At 33.5% G+C, this 20,928-nt stretch overlaps 1 protein-coding gene across 1 annotated transcript; it reads left to right on the top strand.

Annotated features, from left to right (window-relative positions):
- Window positions 9,749-20,104, top strand: LOC105162640 (peroxisome biogenesis protein 22). The gene is made up of 10 exons (XM_011080722.2): window positions 9,749-9,810; window positions 9,943-10,142; window positions 11,931-12,167; window positions 12,248-12,295; window positions 13,988-14,044; window positions 14,128-14,229; window positions 17,605-17,670; window positions 18,361-18,462; window positions 19,619-19,732; window positions 19,853-20,104. Exons 2-9 carry the CDS (start codon window positions 10,050-10,052, stop codon window positions 19,721-19,723), a joined length of 810 nt encoding a protein of 269 aa, XP_011079024.1. The 5' UTR covers window positions 9,749-9,810; window positions 9,943-10,049; the 3' UTR covers window positions 19,724-19,732; window positions 19,853-20,104.

Raw genomic sequence — 20,928 nt, forward strand, 5'->3', positions numbered from 1 at the left:
TTGAACATAAGAGATGATATGGTGGGTTCTTCAACTGCTCCTCAGGTAGAAACGTCTCATTATAAAACAATGGTGATGGATGCAATAGGCCTTAAGTTTAGCTCAAACTTCACATGTGATGAACAACTGCCTAATCCAGAAGTATAAAAGTTTTTTAACTTATTAAGAGATGCTGACGAACCATTATGAGATGGCTGCAAAAATCACACAAAACTCTATATTATGGCCCAATTATTAAGTATCAAATTAGAGTACAATTTACCTGAAGCTTACTATGATCGACTTGTGTCAACAATCAAAAGCATGTTGCCTGAAGATGAAAAATCGCCAGAAGTTCTACATAACCAAAAATCACCTAGGTAAACTTGGTCTAGGTTACAAAAAAATTAATTCTTGTGTAAACAATTGCATATTGTATTACAAATAGAACAAGTACCGCCAAGAATGCCCTATATCTTATCATCCTTCATATACACCAATCAAGCCAAGGTTATGGAAAAAAGTACTTTACAAGGTGTTGCATTCTTTGCCTTTGATACCTAGGCGCAAAAGGCTATATGCATCTAACTACACCTGTGAGCACATGACATGGAATGCAAATAAACATTGCAGCAAGAAAAGTATGGCACTTCCATCTCATGGAGAGGCATGGAAACATTTCGATCGCACTCATCCATCATTTGCCTCGAATGCACGTAATGCACGTCTTAGGTTATGCACAGATGGTTTCAGTTCACTTAGGGATTCCAGTACTCCTTACAGTTGTTGGCCTATGATTAGTGATGTATATAATCTTCCCCCATGGATATGCATGCAAAATCCTTTCTTGTTCAGGAATATGGTTATACTAGGCCCAAAAAGTCCTGGAAAATAAATGTTGATGTATATTTATACCCATTAATAGACGAGTTGAAAATATTATGGACAATTGTGGTGCAAGCTTATGACGTGTGCAAAAAACAAAATTTTCAACATGAGAGCTGCTCTTTTATGAATGATCAATGATTTTCCTACAAATGTGATGTTATTTGGATGGAGCACTTATGGGTTGTTGGCATGTCCTTATTGTATGGAAAGGAGAAAATCTTTCAGAATTCATTATGGAAGGAAGGCATGTTGATTTGATTGTCATCGTCAAATTTGCCTCCTGACCATCCCTATAGAAGACAATGTTACAAGTTTTCGAAAGGAAAATATGAAAATGATTCTCCACCTATATGATTAACTAGAAAAGACATGTGACAAAACGTGGATGAGCTTCCTGACACCACCTTTGAAAAACCACCAGGTGGTACACCCAATTGACAGATTTGGCAAGACACATAATTAGGTTAAAAAGAGCATATTTTGGGAGTTATCACATTGGCACACAAATCTTATCCGACAAATCTGGATGTGATGCATATTGAAAACAACATCTTTGATAATATCTTTAACACCATTATAGATGTTAAAAATAAAACAAAAGATAATGTCAGATCTGTAAAAGATTTGAAGTTGTATTGTAGCCGTATTGAGATGCATTTATTTGATGGTGCAAATGAAAAAATCTACAAACCCAAGGCACCATATACTTTAAGTAAAGCATAGAAGAAAAAATTGTGCTCTTGGGTAAAATCATTAAAGTTATCTGATGGGTATTCCTCAAACATTGCTCGTTGTGTGAATGAAGAAGAATGCAAATTTTATGAAATGAAGAGTCATGACTGTCATGTGTTCATGCAAAAATTACTCCCAATTTTATTTAGAGATCTACTACCAAAACCTATTTGGGAAGCACTAATTAGAACTCAACAGTTTTTTTAGGAATCTATGTGCAACTGTATTGTGTGTGGAGCGCATGCAAAAACTTGAAAAGAACATTGTTGATATATTGTGTAAGCTTGAGAAGATTTTCCCCCCAAGATTCTTTGATTCATGGAACACCTACCAATTCCCCATACGTATGAAGCTAAGATTGGTGGACCTGTACAGTATTGAAGGATGTATCCATTTGGTAATTTTTCTAAGTTCAATTATCTTACATAATTAGAAAATATAAGTTATCTTGTGTACATTAAAAGTTTAACAAAATTTAGGTTTCCATACCATTTGAAGAAAAATGTTGGAAATCGAGCTCGAGTAGAAGCATCAATTGTTGAGGCGTATAGGATTGAACAAATCTTAAGATTTTGCTCTTCATATTTTGAACCACATGTAGTATGCCAATTGAATCAGTTGCCATGGAATGATGATGCATGAATGGTAGATTCTTGCGAAAGTCTATTTTCTAAACATCCTAGACGACCACTTAGTTTTAGAATTGCAGTTAGATATCTCGATGACAATGAGATGAAGGCTGCACACAGATATGTCTTGATGAATTATGATAAGATCGATCCAGTCCTGCAGTGAGTGATGTAACTCGTGCATTATGTCCTCACAAATATTTTGATTGACTTGTGTTTATAATTGACATATGATCATCACAACTTTTGCAGGAAATTTGATAAAGGAAATAGGAAAAACAATTTCCAAGAATAACTGACATAGAACTTGAAACATTGCGGGACATAGATTTTTCTCAGTGACTACTTGCTCATGTAAGTAATAGATTACTTTCAACTATGTAAATATTAGCAAATCAAAATTATGTTATCTTATCAAGTATTATTTTTTTCATAGATTCGAGATACCTGTAACGAAGTTGACGACTTCATAAGAAAGTTGGCTCATGGCCCCAGTCGACATGTGTCTTGCTATAAAGGGTACTTTATGGATGGATGCAAATTCCACACTTTGGAGTATGGGCATTCTAAAGCAACATCAAACTATAGTGTATGTGTTTTGGGGAGTACCTACAATGAATATGAAGTGGATTATTATGGAATTCTAAAAGAAGTTATAGAGTTGGATTATTACGGGATAAGATGTGGGGTTGTCTTGTTCAAGTGTCATTGGTACGATACTTCTAATAAAGGGCTTAAATGGCACACATGAAGTCTTGTGGTAATTAACCTTAAATTGAAACTAAAATCAAATGACTCTTTTATATTGGCTTCCCAAGCTCAATAAGTCTACTTCATAAACTTTCCGAGCACCAGAAGAGAGAGGAGTGATTGATGGGCAGTATGCAAAGTAAAAACTACAGATAAATTTGACGCCCGTCAGCTGAAGGACAAGAAGAGAATATTTAGCAAAGAGTTCATATTGCTTTTCAAGATGATGATGCATCTGATCCACATCATATTTTGATTGAAACTGATCGAGATGAGATCAATATTATTTTGAATGGTGTGGTAGAAGAAGTAGATGCAAATGAATTTGAGGGCTTTCAACATGGCGTAGATTTCAATAAAGTCATAATAGAGGATGAAGATCATTGGGAAGGAGAAGAAGAATTCTAGCCAGAAGATGATGAGCAAGAAGAAGAATATGATTCAAATGAAACTGATGAGGATATGGACACTAATAATTGAATAGTTCTAATATTGAATATTAAAACTCCATTTATTGTAATCCATGAAAAATGATTTGGACATATTTTACATTTAACTAATTAAAATGTTATTATTCGTGTAATTTTATTTATTTAATTATTTTATTCTATTGTTTTTTACATGCATTTCATATTAGCCTTGTTCATCATAGTTCTCTCATTCTAAGTACTTAATAGTTTTTTATTTCTCTTTGACACGGGGTGGTGGCTAGAGGACGAACCGGTGGATATGGGCGAGGGTGGGGCGGGGTACAAGTTTGCGCCTTCGAGATCAGAACGAGGAGTTAGTGGGAGATCACTTACCATAACTTGAGGATAATCCAAGTTCTAATCCTAGTGAAGTGGTGCGTGGACAAAGTATTTCATCTCGTATTCTTCCAAGGGGTTCGAATAGTGAAATGCAAGTAAGACAATTTTTCACATTTATCGTTTTTATATTCTTTCTTATGCATTAGACAATTTCTATTATTATTTTTTACTATTGTTATAAGTTAGTGAAACAACACCTTCAAGATCTTAAAATGAACAAAATACCGGACAAAGTGAAGATATTGTATAGCATGGACGTCAAGGGGGACCCAATAATAGAGCTCAAATCCCAGACCATCCAAGTAAAAGGATAAAAGTGATAGTAGTCAATGATCGGTAGTTTCAAAGCTTCTAAAAAATGAGCTTAATATATTCATAAATGATGTTAGCTCTATTTCTTAGTTTTATATATTTTTTAAATTTATTCTATCAAAATAGATTTATTTGAAAGTGGTTTTACACGAAACCTCACAAATGATATTAATGACATTTTCACTGAGGCATGGTCAAGATGGCTCGCAGTGCCAAAAGCATCTAAAGATTTCCTATGCGAGAACTTCAAGGTAATATATACTATTTATACTTAATCTAATTTATTAATTGCTAAATTACGTAGACATAATTTTGTAATTATTTAATGTGATTGATTATTTTGAAATGTGATAGCTGATGTACTGTTGGGATAATCTAACTAACAAGGAAATGAGGAAGGTGTGGAATGAAAAATGCAAATGATCGATTTAAAGAGATGATGTACAAAGTTAAGCAAAAGGCATTGAATGATGCTCAGAAACAGTTAGGTAGAAAACCAGAGATGAGTGACATGATTGACAGAAGTCCTTATTGGTTGAATAATCAATTATGAAATGAGTTAGTTTAGAAGTATTGGGCCTCAGAAGATTATGTAGGAAAATATCGAACTGCCCGAAAAATTGTTTGACTGAAAAAGATGGTTCGATCACAAAACACACTGGTGGTTCTATTCTTGTAAGGGCACATAGGCATAAAATTATAAGTTTTAAATATAAAGTTTTTAGATATCTTTTATACAATTTTTTGACATTTGAACTAATATTGCTTTGTAAACTATAGAAAAAAGAACTTGGTAGCGAAGTAACTAATCTTGAGGTATTTCAAAGATGCCATCGAAAAAACAAAGGAGTTAGGGAGTTCATTGACAACAAATCCAAAAGAATTAGTGTAAGTATAATTTGTCATTTGGTATTTAAATATTGGTTAGTATATATATTGAGAAATTTTATTAGACTTTTTTTGCATAAATGTTCATTTGTGTCTAATGCATTTGCACAGGAAGAAAACCTTGCAAAAATGGGTTGTATTGATGTTTCTTCCCAATCTTCATTCGATCTCTCAACTTGGTATGATATAACTAGAGGTCCTTCTAAAGGACGTTTATATGGATTTGGAAGTAGCTTGTCATCTACAAGTGCAAGTTCAGTTAGTTCTACTCTTAGAGCATCTGAGGAGAAGTTTAGAGAGTTAACAAAGGTTGTGGAGGATATGCGCTCTAATGCTACAAAGATGGAAGAAAAATTTTCAAAACGAGAAGAAGAAAATAGAAAATTGCTTGAAACTGCTCTTGAAGAAGCTCGAAAGAGGGAGGAAGAGGCTCGAAACAGGGATGCAGACCTACAAGAATTGGTTCGTAAATTACTTCAAGATGTGGGCCACACTAACCATCAATTTGCTGGTGGGTCTGGATAGTACGAACAATAACATTCTAGGGAAGATCATTAGTTTCTTTTTTCTGTTGGTTGTTTATGACTTAGTTTATGTTGATTTGGGTTGCATCTTGGCTTACTTTTGTTGGTTTGAGAGTGCAGACATTGATATTATTTGGTAGTGTTTGGACGATACAATGACATCAATTATATTATTGTTTGTTGTATTATGAGTATCTTTTTTGTTATTATTTATTGTTGTTGGTTTGGAAAATTCAGATTTTCTTATTGATTGAATGTATTTGATAGTATAACGAACAAAATATTAATTTAGGTATAGAAATTAGAAAACCTGTCAAAAAAAGCAAAAAAAAAATAGAGACAGAAAATTTTGCGACTTTAGATACAGAATCAGAGACAGAAGTTTGTAAGGATTTACAGACGGAATAGAGACGGGACATTTTTGGATTTAGAGATAGAATTAACAAACAAAAACTTTACCTTGATAGACAAATTAGAGACGGAATTAGGGACTTTTTCTATACGAAAAGTAGAGACAGATTACTCTAAAACTTTGTTGTTGTTTTTCGACAGAATCAGAGACGGAAATGTTCGGTCTCGGAATTTAAGACGGAATATTTTTTTCTATAATATTTAGCCACTGGGCTTCAGCTAAAGAGTGTGGCGACGGATTTTTTCGTCTCTATTTATTTTAATAGATGAAAATCATAGTTTCATAGACGGAATTTTTCATCTCTAATACCCTGTTTTCTTGTAGTGAAGTGAGTAAGGTGCAAATCTAGAATTTTAGATGGGGTGTAATTGTAATTTCAAAACTTCTCTGAGGAAGAAGTGTCATTTAGCATTTTTAAAGGGGATGTGGGTGTAATTAACCCAAAAAAAAGTACACAAACTTCTAATTTTTTGTCTTATTCAACATTTTATATAAATTATTAACAAGAATGTATTCAGCAAACATTATTCTCTATCATTCGCAATCAACTTGTACCTCTAATTTCAGTTAAAATACTTTCATGAAATTAGGGGTATTTCATTACTGATTGGTTCTTTGAAGATACTTGTTGTCCTATCTAAGTTTTTTCTGTACAGTTTATTTGATTGTACCTGTATGGATTCCTTGGAGGTTACTCATTCATATGGTTGACGTTGTGGCCAATGTTTGTCTAGATACCTTCTGGTTTTGTCACTTCTGCTCGTTTATCTGGTTGTTTGCTGTTGTATCTTTTGCAGGTTTTATGAACCCCTTTCACAGGTTCAACGGTTACCACCCATACAAACATGATATCCGCGCTAATACTAATGTTCATTTATTTATCCTTTTGGAACATTATACATTCTGGCTTGGTTCTTTTGTACAGATTTATTTGCTGGTGCTGTGCGATCCACGATGTGGTGGGATAACAAAAAGCTTTTTGACTCGCTATAATTTTTCTATACACTTGTTCATGTCTTTTGTCGTAAGAGAGTAGTACTTCTTGTTTAACGTTGCTCGGTTTGTAAGGGAGTAGTACTCTTTGTTTATGGCTTTTCTAAAAATCTAGGGACGTAGCTCTCCCCGCTGTAACTATTTTATGTATTTTACTATAAAAGGATTGGGGATTCTAAAAAGCTCCCCCACCTCTAGGTGGTTTTTGTTAAAAAAAAACTTGATAACAATGTGTGAGTTTTTAAAAAATGTATTAAATTTTGTATTATGATAGCAATTCATATTTTTTTAGTATAATTTGTACCAATTTATAGATACAGCTATTATAATTTTCTTTCAGTTTCATAATTGAGAGTTTTTCTATATTATTCTTCTCTTATTTGAGTATGTTTTAATGGCTTATTTGTCACTCGTTAATCCTCATTTTTATGCCAACATATATTTTTGTGTAGGTTATTTATAAACTTCTCTATTTTTATATATTAAACTCCCAATTATTTTAAATGATCTTCAATAATGTGGTAATTTGAACTCAACGTATAAGTATAATTTTTCGATCAGATCAAACTTTCACTTTTCGATCTAACCTTGCACAAAAGTGTAAAAAAATCTTAATAATGATGTACTAAAAAAGACGTACAACTCTTTTAAATTCACTATAGTCTAAAATTTAACGTATAAGTTGTATACCTTAGAAGGGACATGGCAATTTTATATACAGGTCTACTAAATTCGATATTTTTGTAGTGTAAGTTTTACTCAGTCATATAATTGATTATTTCTTATTGAAAAAAAATATACCTACAGAAGTCGAATTTCACCCCGCCACCTTCACTCTTAAACTACAAAATTATACTTTTACCCCGTAAACTAAGAAAATATAACCTATTTTCCAATTTTATCAATTTCTTTTTAAAAAAAACTTAAAGTAAGAATACTGAGCTTTAAGTATTTTATTTGAACTTAACAATAGAAAGAAATTAATTTAAATTGAAGCAGCTGTTAGATGACAAAGTTGAGTTTGAAAAATATAGCAATAATTTTTATTTTATTATAATAAAAGGTTTACATTAATTTTGAAAGGTAATATAAAATGTTAAATTCAATTACTAAGGTTATTGTTCATTTATTTTAAGTTAGTCATTTTTTATTTATTGAGTTCAAATCACAAATTCAAAGTTTTAGTATTTTTTCAATGGGTGAATAGCAATTTACCCCCAAATGATGTTAAAAATGAGCACATTACCCTCCCTATGAAAAAAAATATAGCAATTTACCCTCCTGTATTTTTTAAAATGAAGTAATTTACCTCCTTAAGGGAGGTAAATTGCTTTATTTTAAAAATCATAGGGGAGTAAATTGCTGTATTTTAAAAAGTATAGGGATGTAAATCGCTATTTATTTTTTTATAAGGGGGTAATTTGCTCATTTACGATATCACAAAGGGTTGCTTGCGTCTTTCTTTTTTCCAAATACTTCTTTAGATGAAAATTTTTCTTTTAAAAAAAATTATATGCTTTGTTTATTTTAGCTTCCCATTATTAGAAAATAAACGAAAAGATACTTTTGAATGTTTGTCTATATATTACAAAACACATAGTTAAATGTGTTTTGACACATTTAATTTATCTTATACTAATATAAAGCACAAAATCAAATATACTAAAAGTTCTAGAAAATACGCGAACACACATATCCATCTATTTATCTATACTATTTATTAAGGGGAGACTCGTAAGAATAATACCATGATCGATAAAATATGAATTACCTAAAATACCCCTAATAATATTTATTTATTCTAGAAATAATAATTTTTTTGTTAATTAACTGTACTAATTCTTTTACTCATATACATTTAAAGTTAATTCATTTTATTAGTTTCGATCAATTATTTATTTTATCTTTATTCTTTTTCAGTTTGGTTAAATAAATATATTAAAATTTTAATTATACACACGTATCAAGTGGGCTTAAATCACTAATACCATTTATCGAGACTCAACCTCCTGAATTAACTACTTTTGGTTGTCATAATAAAGATTAACTAAAATACTCTCTAATATATTTATTTATTTAATAAGATAAATGTATCTTTAATCAATTTGTTCCACCAATTATTTTTTACTCATGTATATTTAAAATTATTACATTATTTTTTATTTTTTATTCTTTTATTTAATTAAATAAATTTTAAATTACCCAATACACATGGTTTTTTCACTAGTGTATTTTTATTTTTCCATCTCTTTCTTTCAAAAACACATTAAAAATGGAACCTAACAAAGGGATAGTTTCTTGGGTAAAGTTTAATTTTGTCCCTTTTTTTTTTTTTGGCAAAAAATCAATTTACTTGAAAATTTTCGTTCGATTATTTTATTCGAACTTTTTTCTCCAAATTATTTATTCAAATATTTTTTATTTGTAAATTTAAATAATTTCATTAATTTCACAATCATTACATTAGTATGTCATTAATTAAGTTATTATCTGAGTATTTGATCTATGATAAATTATTTCAATTAAAATGATTATATTTTCTTAAGTTTATAAATAGAAGAACCAAATTATAATTAAAAAATAAATGACAAAATGATTTTCTGAAAAATAAAAAAGAAAAAAACGAAAAAGAGTTTTATAAGGGCAATATGGGAAAGTCATCCATTGGAGGGACTAATCTGAAGTGAGATGAAAAGATATGGACTATTTTAAAGTTAAAACAAAAATTTGGGGACTAAAATAAATTTCCCATAACTTAAGGGGGCAAAGTGCTAATGCGTATAATTAAGGGGGATTTGGTTAAAAGGCAAAATCAAGTCGCATCTACTCAAGCAGGTGGAGTTTTTTTGGTTGTGTATTTGGACAGTCACAGGGAACAAACTCCGAGTACACATGTATGCATATATACACATATATATATATATAGAAACGGAATTTTTCATCTTTCCCCTTCTGTTTACCTCTCTTCTTTATCTGTCTCCTCGATCCGCTAATCGTTTTCGCACCTTAATTGAACTTTTCTGCAGCAAATGCAAGAGCCCAGAGCTTGAATTTTAGTGTCGACAAAAGGGGTCTCGATCGGTTTTGTTCGATTGGTACAGATAAAGCAGAAAGATTTTTTTGTAAAACTCAGATGGCTGATAATTCCAAGGAAGACTTTCTGCAGTTGGTCAAGCGTGTCGGAGCTTTTCTCACCCTCAAGTTTTCCAATCTCTTCCGCAACCTGGTTCGTTCTGATTCTCTCTGTTTGTTCTTTTCTGTTTTTTTACTTTTTTAATTTAGAGTTTGGCTGATGGCCGTGCATGTTCCCTTTTGGGTGATTTTTGTGCTATTAGCAATCTTTTATCTTCTGCGATTTTCTCTTTGTGGTCGGACGAATTGTTACTCTAATTCTTGTTTCTTGAAAAACGGGGCGCAGGGTTTAGCTGTGCATTTGAGTTTTCTAGGATTCTTGTCTAATTTTCTGATCCGGGTTGTAGATTATTCGTGTTCCATTTAAATTCTAACAACCCTTCTTTCATTATGAGAATTAGAGACTCTTTGATGTGTGGAAGAAAAAGGCACGACAAAATAGCTCTTGGATACTTTTTTGATGTGATACTTCAGAAAATGAGATCACGTCTTGGTAAATATAGATACTTGCAGAGTGTTTTCCTTTTTCTCTTTCTCTTTGCCTTTCTTGGTCAGTGAAAAGAATTGCCAAGAAAAAAAGATATGCTAGCTGTAGTTTTGTGCAATGAGCAACAGAAAATTAAGATGCTAACTGCCAAAGGAGAAGTTCTGAACTTTTAGGATTATTGGATCATTAACAATTATCTTAGGACTAAAGAGACTTAGAGATGGAGATAAAGTAGTCACCAGTGCTGACAATTGATTGTTGCCAGTGTAAATGTTTGCTGTCTGGATACATATGCTTCTCTATATCTTAAAAGGTCAAATCTTGTCAAAGAAGCGGTATGAGCAGTTAGGCAAGGCAGCAACAGAATCCTTTTTCTTTGGGCAGACAAGTTTGCAGATTAACAGGAGACAATTTAAGAAGCAGGAGAAAATGTTTGTATAAGTCAGTGCTACATGCACCAAAATATGAACCATCTAATTTCACAGAGAAGGGCATGTTGCCTTTCGGCTAGCATTTGGCTTGCGAGTTATGTTGTAGGCCATGCTTGGATCTTAGAGAACTTTTTCCGTTGTTGAAATAGGTGGTCAGTCAAGACCTTCAGGACGATGATTCCTTTTTTATGGCCCTCAAAGTTGTCTCTATTTTTGAAACTCCTGACAAGTTTGCTAATATGGATTATGCAAAGAGGTCATTAGTTTTTCTCTTCTTAATTCGGAAAAGACATTCCAGGATTTCCAACCTCAAGAAGTGGAATATGAAAGATCTTTGTTCCTTACTCTGTGACACTTTCAAACTCAAAGCTGTGGGATCTGAAATATGTGAACACAATGATGCATGAATCCTTTCACAATAGTCAAATAACCGATACTAGCCCAAGACATGTCCTTGTTGGCTTATCAGTAAAGTAGCTTCAAATGCTACCACCAAAATAAAATTGTATGATTTGGTTATGTCTTCAAAATGATTTTCCAAAACCATCTGCGGTAGGAGCAGCAATTTTACTATTATAAGATGCTCGATGGACATGTGATTTTGCAGATGATATCTGTAGAATCCTGAGTTTTGACCACGTTCAATAGGGCATGCTTGCCCATACTTGCAGTACATTATTTATTATCACTACAGAAGATTGATGTTATTAAGAGTGATTCGTTTTTTGGTATGTCTAACATTGAAATTTAAGATGAAGCCTTCTGAGGAAGTGATTTCTCTAGCGATCTTTTGTAGGATACCTCACAGGCTCCACAAAACTGAAAACTATGAGCTGTACACTAATTATTAACTTTTAACCAATGATATTGTGTCGGTACTTACTTATGCAATCATTCCTTCACGAACAAAAGGATGAAAATGCTCTACCAAATGATGTAACAAGTTACATTGAACGCACTGCAGGATTCACGATCTGTTGGGGCCATAGCTGGGCTAGCATTTGCAGTAGTTTTTACTTGGAGAATATTGAGAACACCAAGTGGGCCTCAAAGAAGGCAACCAAAAAGGCAAGCTCCAACGAGTAGTAATTCTGGTGGCAGTAGTCATGAAAGTGTTAATGCTTCATCCTCTGGGGTTAGCGATCCTTCAGAAGATTCTAGAACCCAGAATGTGATCGATGAGTTCTTTCAGCCTGTGAAGGTAGATGTTTTCCTCCATTTTTATTATTATGCGCAATGTTTGAAGCAACATAGATTAATATTCTTTTTATCCAACTGCAGCCAACTCTTGGCCAAATTGTTAGGCAAAGGTTGAGCGAAGGAAGGAAGGTAATATTTTAAATACTTGTTGATCTGTCTTCAAGCGTTTCTTTGTGAAATAGATCAACTTCCATGAATTCATGTTGGTCATTGTTTGGTTCTTCAAATAATTGTAAAAGCACAAAAAAATCACAACAATATATGATTTGATTTTGGGTGACTTCTTCGATTTCCACTATTTAGCTCTTTGAATAATTTAGCTCTTTAGACATTTGTCTCTTGGACATAGACGATATAGCCTAGCCACGTGAATCCTCTTTTTGTGATTCTCTCTTTACTTATCTACAATTTTGACACAAACTAAGGCATTGCTGAGGCAAGTTTCTATAGTAAGAGTAGTTATGAACCTTGTATAGCCCATCCCAATAGACGAGAACCTATAGCCTTTTATGGTAAGCTGCACTAAGAAAAACTAGAGAAAAGAATGAAGATAATTAATTCTGGTTAGGTTACTAAAATGAATAGGTGAAGAAAAGGAGATTCTTTCATTGCGATCATAAAGAATAAAAATAATATAAAATTGTGAGATAGCTTGATATCCAAGTATATAATTCTAGTTTATATTCTTCGGAGGAAATGTGCAAAAATTGGAGAATTCTCAATTAGATCTCTAAATGAATCAACAGTTCATTCCATACCGGACCGGGCCGGAATAGGATTATATACATTCTCAAGGGGTCATTCGAGCGTATCTAAATAGGTACTATGTTTACATATGGATCCCTACGTCGTTCCATTCCATTTAGGATTAGGAATAGGTGTAATTGGACATGCTTTTCCATATCTCTCGTTATTTTTGGGACCCTATTCACCTCTTTGAGCTTCTATTGAATCGAGAAATAAAATAGGTTTGATTGGCCATCTTTTTGTATCTATTATATATCTTCTTTATAAAGGACCAGAAATACCTTGTTTACGTATCATTGGAAAGTGCATTAACATAAATACAGCAGTAGTGTGTAAACTATAAAAACGAGTCAAGGTGGATTGTCCCACACTAGCACCTCCACGCAATGATTCTACCAAAGGTGATCTTATTACAGGAATAGCCTCAGGTACACCTGTTACAATTTTCACCGCCCAATAACCAATTTGGTCCCCAGGTAAGGAATAACCAGTTTCAGCCCCTAAGTACACCAGTCCTAATAGGAAAACACATAATAAGCTTTTTGACACATACATATGCCAAATTATTTCACATCGCTTCATAGTGTTTTGGGCTATGATGCAGTTAAGAGTGAACTATTAACCTATTAGTAACTAAAAGTGGCTCATTCCTGGAGTCTGAAACATTGGATGTGGAGTATCTATGTGCTGAATTTCCCCGTTCTGCAGAGATATACTGAATAAAGAGGTGGTTGTGCGTAGCGGCTCTCGTACTTTATGTTCTTTGATGTTAATGAGCTTTATGCCTCTTTCTGATGCACTTTGCACCAACCCTACCGGGTAAGGTCTAAAATGTTCATAACTATAGTTGCCACCAGAAAATGTGGAAGGTAAAAAGTAAAAAATGCCTTTGGCTCATCCATTACATATGTAAAACTACAATGTATATCTTTGTTTTGTTTTCTCGTCCAGTTTTCTACATCATGAGTTTGTCCTCAAGATTTGCAACCTAATACTTTTGATTTTGATGTTTGTTGCTGCGGAAAATTCATACCGCTTGCCTCAATGTGGTGTTGAAGGTTTGATGTGTTGCAGGTAACATGTCGGTTGCTTGGTGTCATCCTTGAGGAGAGCAGTGCAGAGGAGCTGCAGGTTGTTACCTTCATTTTCCATTACTTGATATATGAACGATTAGAAAAATCACTGATATTCGTGGTTTAATGACTTTATGCCAGAAGCAAGCAACTGTCAGGTCATCTGTTCTAGAGGTGCTGCTTGAGATCACAAAGTTCTGTGATCTTTATCTGATGGAAAGGGTGCTGGATGATGAAAGCGAAGTAGAGCACTGACTTTTGCCTATCCTAGTTTGATGTCCATTTACTTTTTCCTATGATGGAATTCCTCTTTGTTATCTACTTTCCTTATATATGCTTGATATATAGCTTAAGAATTCTGCAAGTGAATATGTTGGTTATTTTGGCTTTTAATTCTTTCACCTACTTCCAATTGTCTGGTATAAAGCCATCTTTTTGGTTTGTCATGATTATTAACCAATACATCTTTATTCATCTATCTTGGATTTGTTTTAGTCTTTGCAACAGTACTAAGGTCTCAGGGTAGAGAATGTGAACAACCATATATAGAAAACTTTTTTGTCTCTAGATAATGCTCTTTAGCGATATCTTATGGTGAAGTATTAGTGTTCTGGTCTTGGATTGAGGATAAGATGCACCTGATTGCTTGTCAGAAGGATTGGTTGTGTTCTACAGGACAGAGGGCATTTTGTGAATTCTAACTTTAACATTTTTTCTATAATAAGTCATAAGTTAATTTAGAATTTCAATAGATTTGTGAAGTTATGTTGAACTTCGTGGTGGTTCAGAGTAAATGCTATGTTATAAATCTTGGTGGTTTATTTCCAAATCTGTAGTTCTACATTTACTCTTTAATTAATGGGTTATTTGAATATTGGGTTTTGCCAAATTTTGAAACTCTTAAGGATATGTATTGAAGTCTATGTTTTAGGCATATATTTGTTATTCACCTTGTCTGTCAGTTCTAGTGTATGGCTTCCACAAATATTCCTCTTACTCATTTTCAACTCATCAACTAGACAACAGAAAGAAAATTTATATAGAACCTTCATAGACTTCAATATGGTTTCCCAAACTGATATATCTCTTACAAAAAGACTTCTCTGTGTGGTTCTTTAAGCTAGTAAAGATGATCTGCCAATATGTATGACATATCTTGAATGTATAAAACACACTGTTGTCCACGTTATGAATATAGGTAGCAGTGAGTAGCCCATTCTGCCAAATATCCATTTGCAGGTACCTCCGTGCATGCGAACACAATGATGTAGCATGATACCTGTGTCCAGTATCCAGTATTGTCTTTCTGGTTTGGACCTTATATCTTCCACCCTTATCAATGAGATGAACAACGTCATATCAGCTGCAGCAAAGTTAGACTTCATATCTCAATATATATATCATAGTACTTTCCTACATTGCCCATGGGGAAAGATCAAAACAAAGGCATTTATTATAACATGTTTGAAACTTTATGTTCAATCTATAGGAAAATTGATAAACTAAAATCCAAATGAGAGTGGCCATAAAATTCAATTAATATTACAATTACTAAATGATGCATATTGGGAGGGAGTAGTTGACGAGGGTGCTGTTAGCTGCCAACACTTTTGGAAGTGTATATTTACTCACATGTGCCATTCTTTTTGACACTAATACTATTTGTTGAACCTGTGCATACGCATAAGATCCTTAACCCGGATTTAGTCTTGCTTGAGCTACTTTGTTACATAATCTTGATCTTCTTATAGTTTCATTTCTAGGATTCACTTGCTAAATGAAAGTTACGCTGCCAGTTGTTACTAAAACCTTTTAAGTATCCTGTCATTTGGATGTCCAATGTTGCTGCAGCAGATATACAGGACGTCCTTCTAACAATCGTGAAAACAGAAAAGAAGAAAATATCTAAAGTGAAGGCAATCTTTATCTTCTCAATATTCAAATATTTAAACTGAAACAATATCGGAATAGGTATACTGCAACCTAGACCTTGCGTCAGGAACATATTATCAGAACTTAGTTTTTACTAAGTCATGTATTCTTATTTGGAGGAGAGGTAAGTTAAGGAATTGTAAGCTCCCAAAAGTTAAAGATGCTTCTACTTTTGCGTATGCCCTGTTTTGTTATTATTTGACACCTAATCCTACTTGGCATATGCATAGCAATCCCCAGATTTAGGTGTATTCTTCTGCCTGTCACAAAATTTAGCAACATTAAGAGTTCTATTTCTAGGTTTCACTTAGGGATGTTTAACCAGTTTCCTTTATCGTGTACATCAATTAATTTCTTCACATGTATGACTATGTAGTCAATTTTGTGGAGTGAAACCGGAATAGTAAAGTTTGTAAATGGAAATGCTTATAGTCGCCCATGAAATATTTTTTCTTCCTTTTCCGATTGAGGAGGATTAATCTGCATGATGGGAAAAGCTTTTATGTGACGTGTAACATTATTTAACTCGAGAGATCAAATATTGTTGGTTGCCTATTGTCCCTTTCAAAAGATATTTTATCTTCTATTATGATCTTTCCAAAACAGTCCTTGATATGTTTGTTGCTAATTTACGGTATTGATAACATGTCAAATATAGTTGATGTTGATATCTTTCTTTTTATTAAATGTCTCTGTTAACTTTGCCAAAGGAACACGCCTAGCTAATAAACTTTTGCTTGAAGTAATTTATGCATTAGTACTGTTAATAGCTGTCAGTTGGTTGATGCAGTGAGTCATCTTAATCACATTGCGAATATTCTCCTTTCTTGTGCTTTCTGGTGCTTTATTTCTATTCTTACGATAAATGTAAAAGACTATGATACTTCCTCCTTCCTACAAATTCTCGTCCAATTGAACTGGCCCGGAGTTCTATGAAGATTAAAAAGTGTAAATTTTATGAACGTACTTTATTGTTGCTTAAGTAGTAATTGAGAGTAGTATGGTGTCACATTATTATTTAATTGAAACTGTAGTTTTTGTAAAAGGACTTTCATCTCCAGAGATGGACTCTTATTATGGGACATCCAAAAATGAAACAACAGCAATCTATTTTAGACAGAGGAGCATGCGATGCATATAGAGGTATATGCATTCGTGCTGAACAATTCTCATGCTTGACTTACAAATCTTCCAAATAGTGTATTATAACATGCCAACCTATGGAATTGAACTGGTGGGAGTAGACTATGTTGACAAGATTAAGGGATATTGGTGTAATAAAAGACCTATCTTGTGGTTTTATCTGCAAAGATGAACATGAGTGGACTATGGACCATTTTCTAAGGTTAAAATTTTAAATTGGGGAATTTTATGCACTCAAAAGTTATAATGCTTATGTAGCTCCTTATCAGCAGGTTTGCTTCAAGGTATGTTGGTTGGTGTGTAATTACATTCACAAGGCTAGGAATCTAACCTAATTATTTACATATACCCTTTAAATCAATTAGCACTTGCAAACGAGTATGTAAATGGGTGGGCAAGAACATCTTAGGACTCAAGACTTTGGAGTATGTCATGCATTTGTTGTACTGAGGCCTTTATGATTTCTAGTAGTTAATAGAACTTTGTTATTTCCGTATGTGCCATTGCTTCAAGATCACTAATAGGCTTGATGAATTCATGCAGAAGAAAGTTCTTACAGCTTTGGAAGATGCTGGTGTTTTTACATCTGGTGGCTTAGTCAAAGATAAGGTAATTCTCAACTCTAAGTATTTTATTTAATAAATTTTCTGGATACTCTATCTCGGGAGATGCGAACTTGAATTTCTTTGTTCAAGTACAATTAGGAGTACTGGTTCATTTGTTAATTATCACTTTCAATGATAATTGAATCTGTTCTTTTCTTTCTCTCCGTAAACCTAAATACATGTACGCGATCCTTGTTTTTCCTTCTCTGGTTGTGAACTTTTTCATGATATTAGCCTTTGGCACCAAAAGCCCAAGCGATAGCCTCCACAATCTATATGTTAGGTTCAGTACCATTTTGAGTAAGTGATGTTTTCTCATTTCAATTGGTCGCTTCTTTGTTTCTGCAATCTATCTTAGGAAAATTGTGAGCTCATGTCTGATTAATTGAATTAAGGAAATAGCTCTCAATATTAAGGCTTCTATTTCATTCTTTTTACATGCTTTTATTGCCATGATAATGATTAATGACCTAACATTCTATATTGGTTGGATCAGGGATTACCTTTAAGAAACCTCTGGTGTTAAATGGTGTTATGTGTGGCCATTATACTTGAGGAAAAATAACATGCTGCATGTGACTGTCTCAATTGCTGTTAAAAAAATTGCAATATATATCTTGGGGAAGTTTATCTAAGAATCGGCCACCTTTTGACCTTTTTTCAACTGCTTACCCTTGACTAAATGAGCCTGCAGGTTCTTTTCTGCAGCACGGAGAATGGACGGACATCTTTTGTGAGACAACTCGAACCAGATTGGCACATAGACTCCAATCCTGAAATTATTACCCAGTTAGCCGTACGTACCAACTATTTTCGATCAATATCCTAGCACTGTTTCACTAAGTTGAATTTGGTATTTGTTTGCTCACATAATGAAATTGGTGGGGGAAATCCATGAAGTGCATTCATGCATGTCTAGGATTTAGGAGATACTTTCTCATGGTACATTATGTTAGCTAAACCTTTACAGTCACTTGTCAAATTGTGAAAAATAACTTAAAATTTACTTTTGGAAATTATCTATTGATGATTCAAACCATCTACTTGAATCTGCCAGTTTAGTATATGAGGTCGAAATAACTTACTTCAGTAATGACTTGTAACATGACTTGTGTATGTTTTTGCTATTCTTGTATCTCGCTTATGTTTGAATCTCAAGGCTCCTTTCGACTTAAAAAAAATGCCTGTAAAAGAAGTGCACTTAGCTCCCAAGATAAATGGAGATGCTTCTAACCAACATGGTAAAATATCATCCGATGCATGTATATGTTGTCATCAATAGTGGATTTTCAAATATTTGTCTAAGGCAGCTTTCCATCACTTATTTGAATTTTATACCAGAGTACGTTTTAGGTTTCTGCAGTCTACTATAGTACTATATTTCACCTGCTTCTAGCAAGAAAGTACTTGTATGCATTTATAATATGCATATTAAATGTGCTCTCTATTTTGCAATATGTTTTTGGATCTGTGTTGTTAAAATGATCATGTGATACAAAGCTATAGGTGATCAACTTGTCAATCTAACCTAAGTGTTTGTATTCGTCAAAAAAATGTTTTCCATGATTGATATCTTGTTATTGCAACTTGCTGCTGACAATTATCTACTAGAAACACGTTCTGATTTTCTCAAAAGACTTGCTAGTTTCACATTATCTGCACCAATTATGGTTTTAGGCTTCAGTTTGGTGTATTCTATTTCCAATGCCATTCTTAGGAATTGATTATTTAAAATATGTCTTGTAAGTTGTTTCCAAAGGAGGGTTTTGCGTAAGAAAATAGCATAGTTAACAAAATGCACTTTTTTTGAAAGCATGATATACTTATATCAGAGAGTTTGGGGCAGCTTGTAGCTTCCTAGCTCTAGATGTTGTCATTCTTTGACCTCTTCGTTTGGAATATTGGTCTATAATGATTCGTTTGAATTGATCATCTTCTTTATCTTTCTCTAGAGATTCATCAAATATCAGCTTCACATCTCACCCGTCAAGCTTGAACGACCTGCCTCCAATGTTTTCACAGCGACATCCTTGGAACAATTCTTCGGATGCGGCTGATGTGCGCTAGTAAGGGGAACATGCTTTCTTTTCTTTCTTTTTTCCTTACTTTTTTCTTTTTTAAAAAAAAATGTTTCTTCTTTCTTTGAGCTCAATGAGAGTAATTTGTGGTTCCTTGATCACCTGCAGTTGCTGCTTTTCAGATGAGTAACATTTACTTCAGTCTTAGAAGCGTAAAAAGGGTCTACCGATACAAGTATTAAACTTCAGCTAAACTGATTACTTTTATCCTTTGAAGTCATCGAAAATTTCGTCATTGTACTTTAATAGTGTATTATAGTTCAGAATAGAACCTTGCTCCTTGCAATTGAACCCATTCTCTGAGTTGATACCTGTTGTTTTTTATCTCAACTTCCATTTTTACCATATTTTTTCATCTTAGTTGTCCTTCAAGATAGCCAAATATCATTTAGTGTGATATGTGGCTGATTCGTTGCTTGTTGAGCATTTCCACAGCCAATTATCATTTACACGATATGTGGTTGATTCCTTGCTTGTTGAACATTTTTCATAGCCAATTATCATTTATGCGATTGGATTGAGCCGTTGGGTGAGTTTATACTCACGGAATGAAATATGAACTCGACTGGAACTCAATTGAGGTGTTTGTTGTGTTAATACAATACCTTTCACTGCAGTTGTGTGGGATTACTCTTATTTACTTCAGGGACTTGTTAAAGTTTTAGGAGCACACCCTTTGATGCACCATTGCAGATGTGTAGATTTCTCAGTGAATCTCAGGATATGAGACCCTTTCATTCATGTGGATTTATGTACGAATTTCATATGTGAAGATTGGTTATCATCTCGGAATTCTGAGTCTCAAGACTCTTTGAGAATTTCTTGGCTCTTTAAGATTTGAAACAGTCTTTAGGAATGCAACGTTCCAAGGAAACGTCTAATGATTGGGCACTACCTCCTTTGCTTTATGGGTGATTATATAGTCCTCGTCTCTTATTTTCATAATTACAAATACCCACCCGTTGCCCATAAGAATTTCGTGTATTTTTTATGATGTTATCGGGATAAAATTGAGATGAAATCAGTATTTTCCTTGCTCAACCTTAGGTTAATCTGATCTGGCAAAAGGGATGAAAAGTGTCTGAAGTTCAAAAAGTTTTGGTGTTGAGTTCATGAAATGCCAGAAACTAACCATTGGAAGTGGATTGTTGTTTGTCAAGGATAAGTGGACTCCAGTGGAATAC

The sequence above is a fragment of the Sesamum indicum genome, linkage group LG5, assembly GCF_000512975.1.
Source record: "Sesamum indicum cultivar Zhongzhi No. 13 linkage group LG5, S_indicum_v1.0, whole genome shotgun sequence".
NCBI classification, from domain to species: domain Eukaryota; kingdom Viridiplantae; phylum Streptophyta; class Magnoliopsida; order Lamiales; family Pedaliaceae; genus Sesamum; species Sesamum indicum.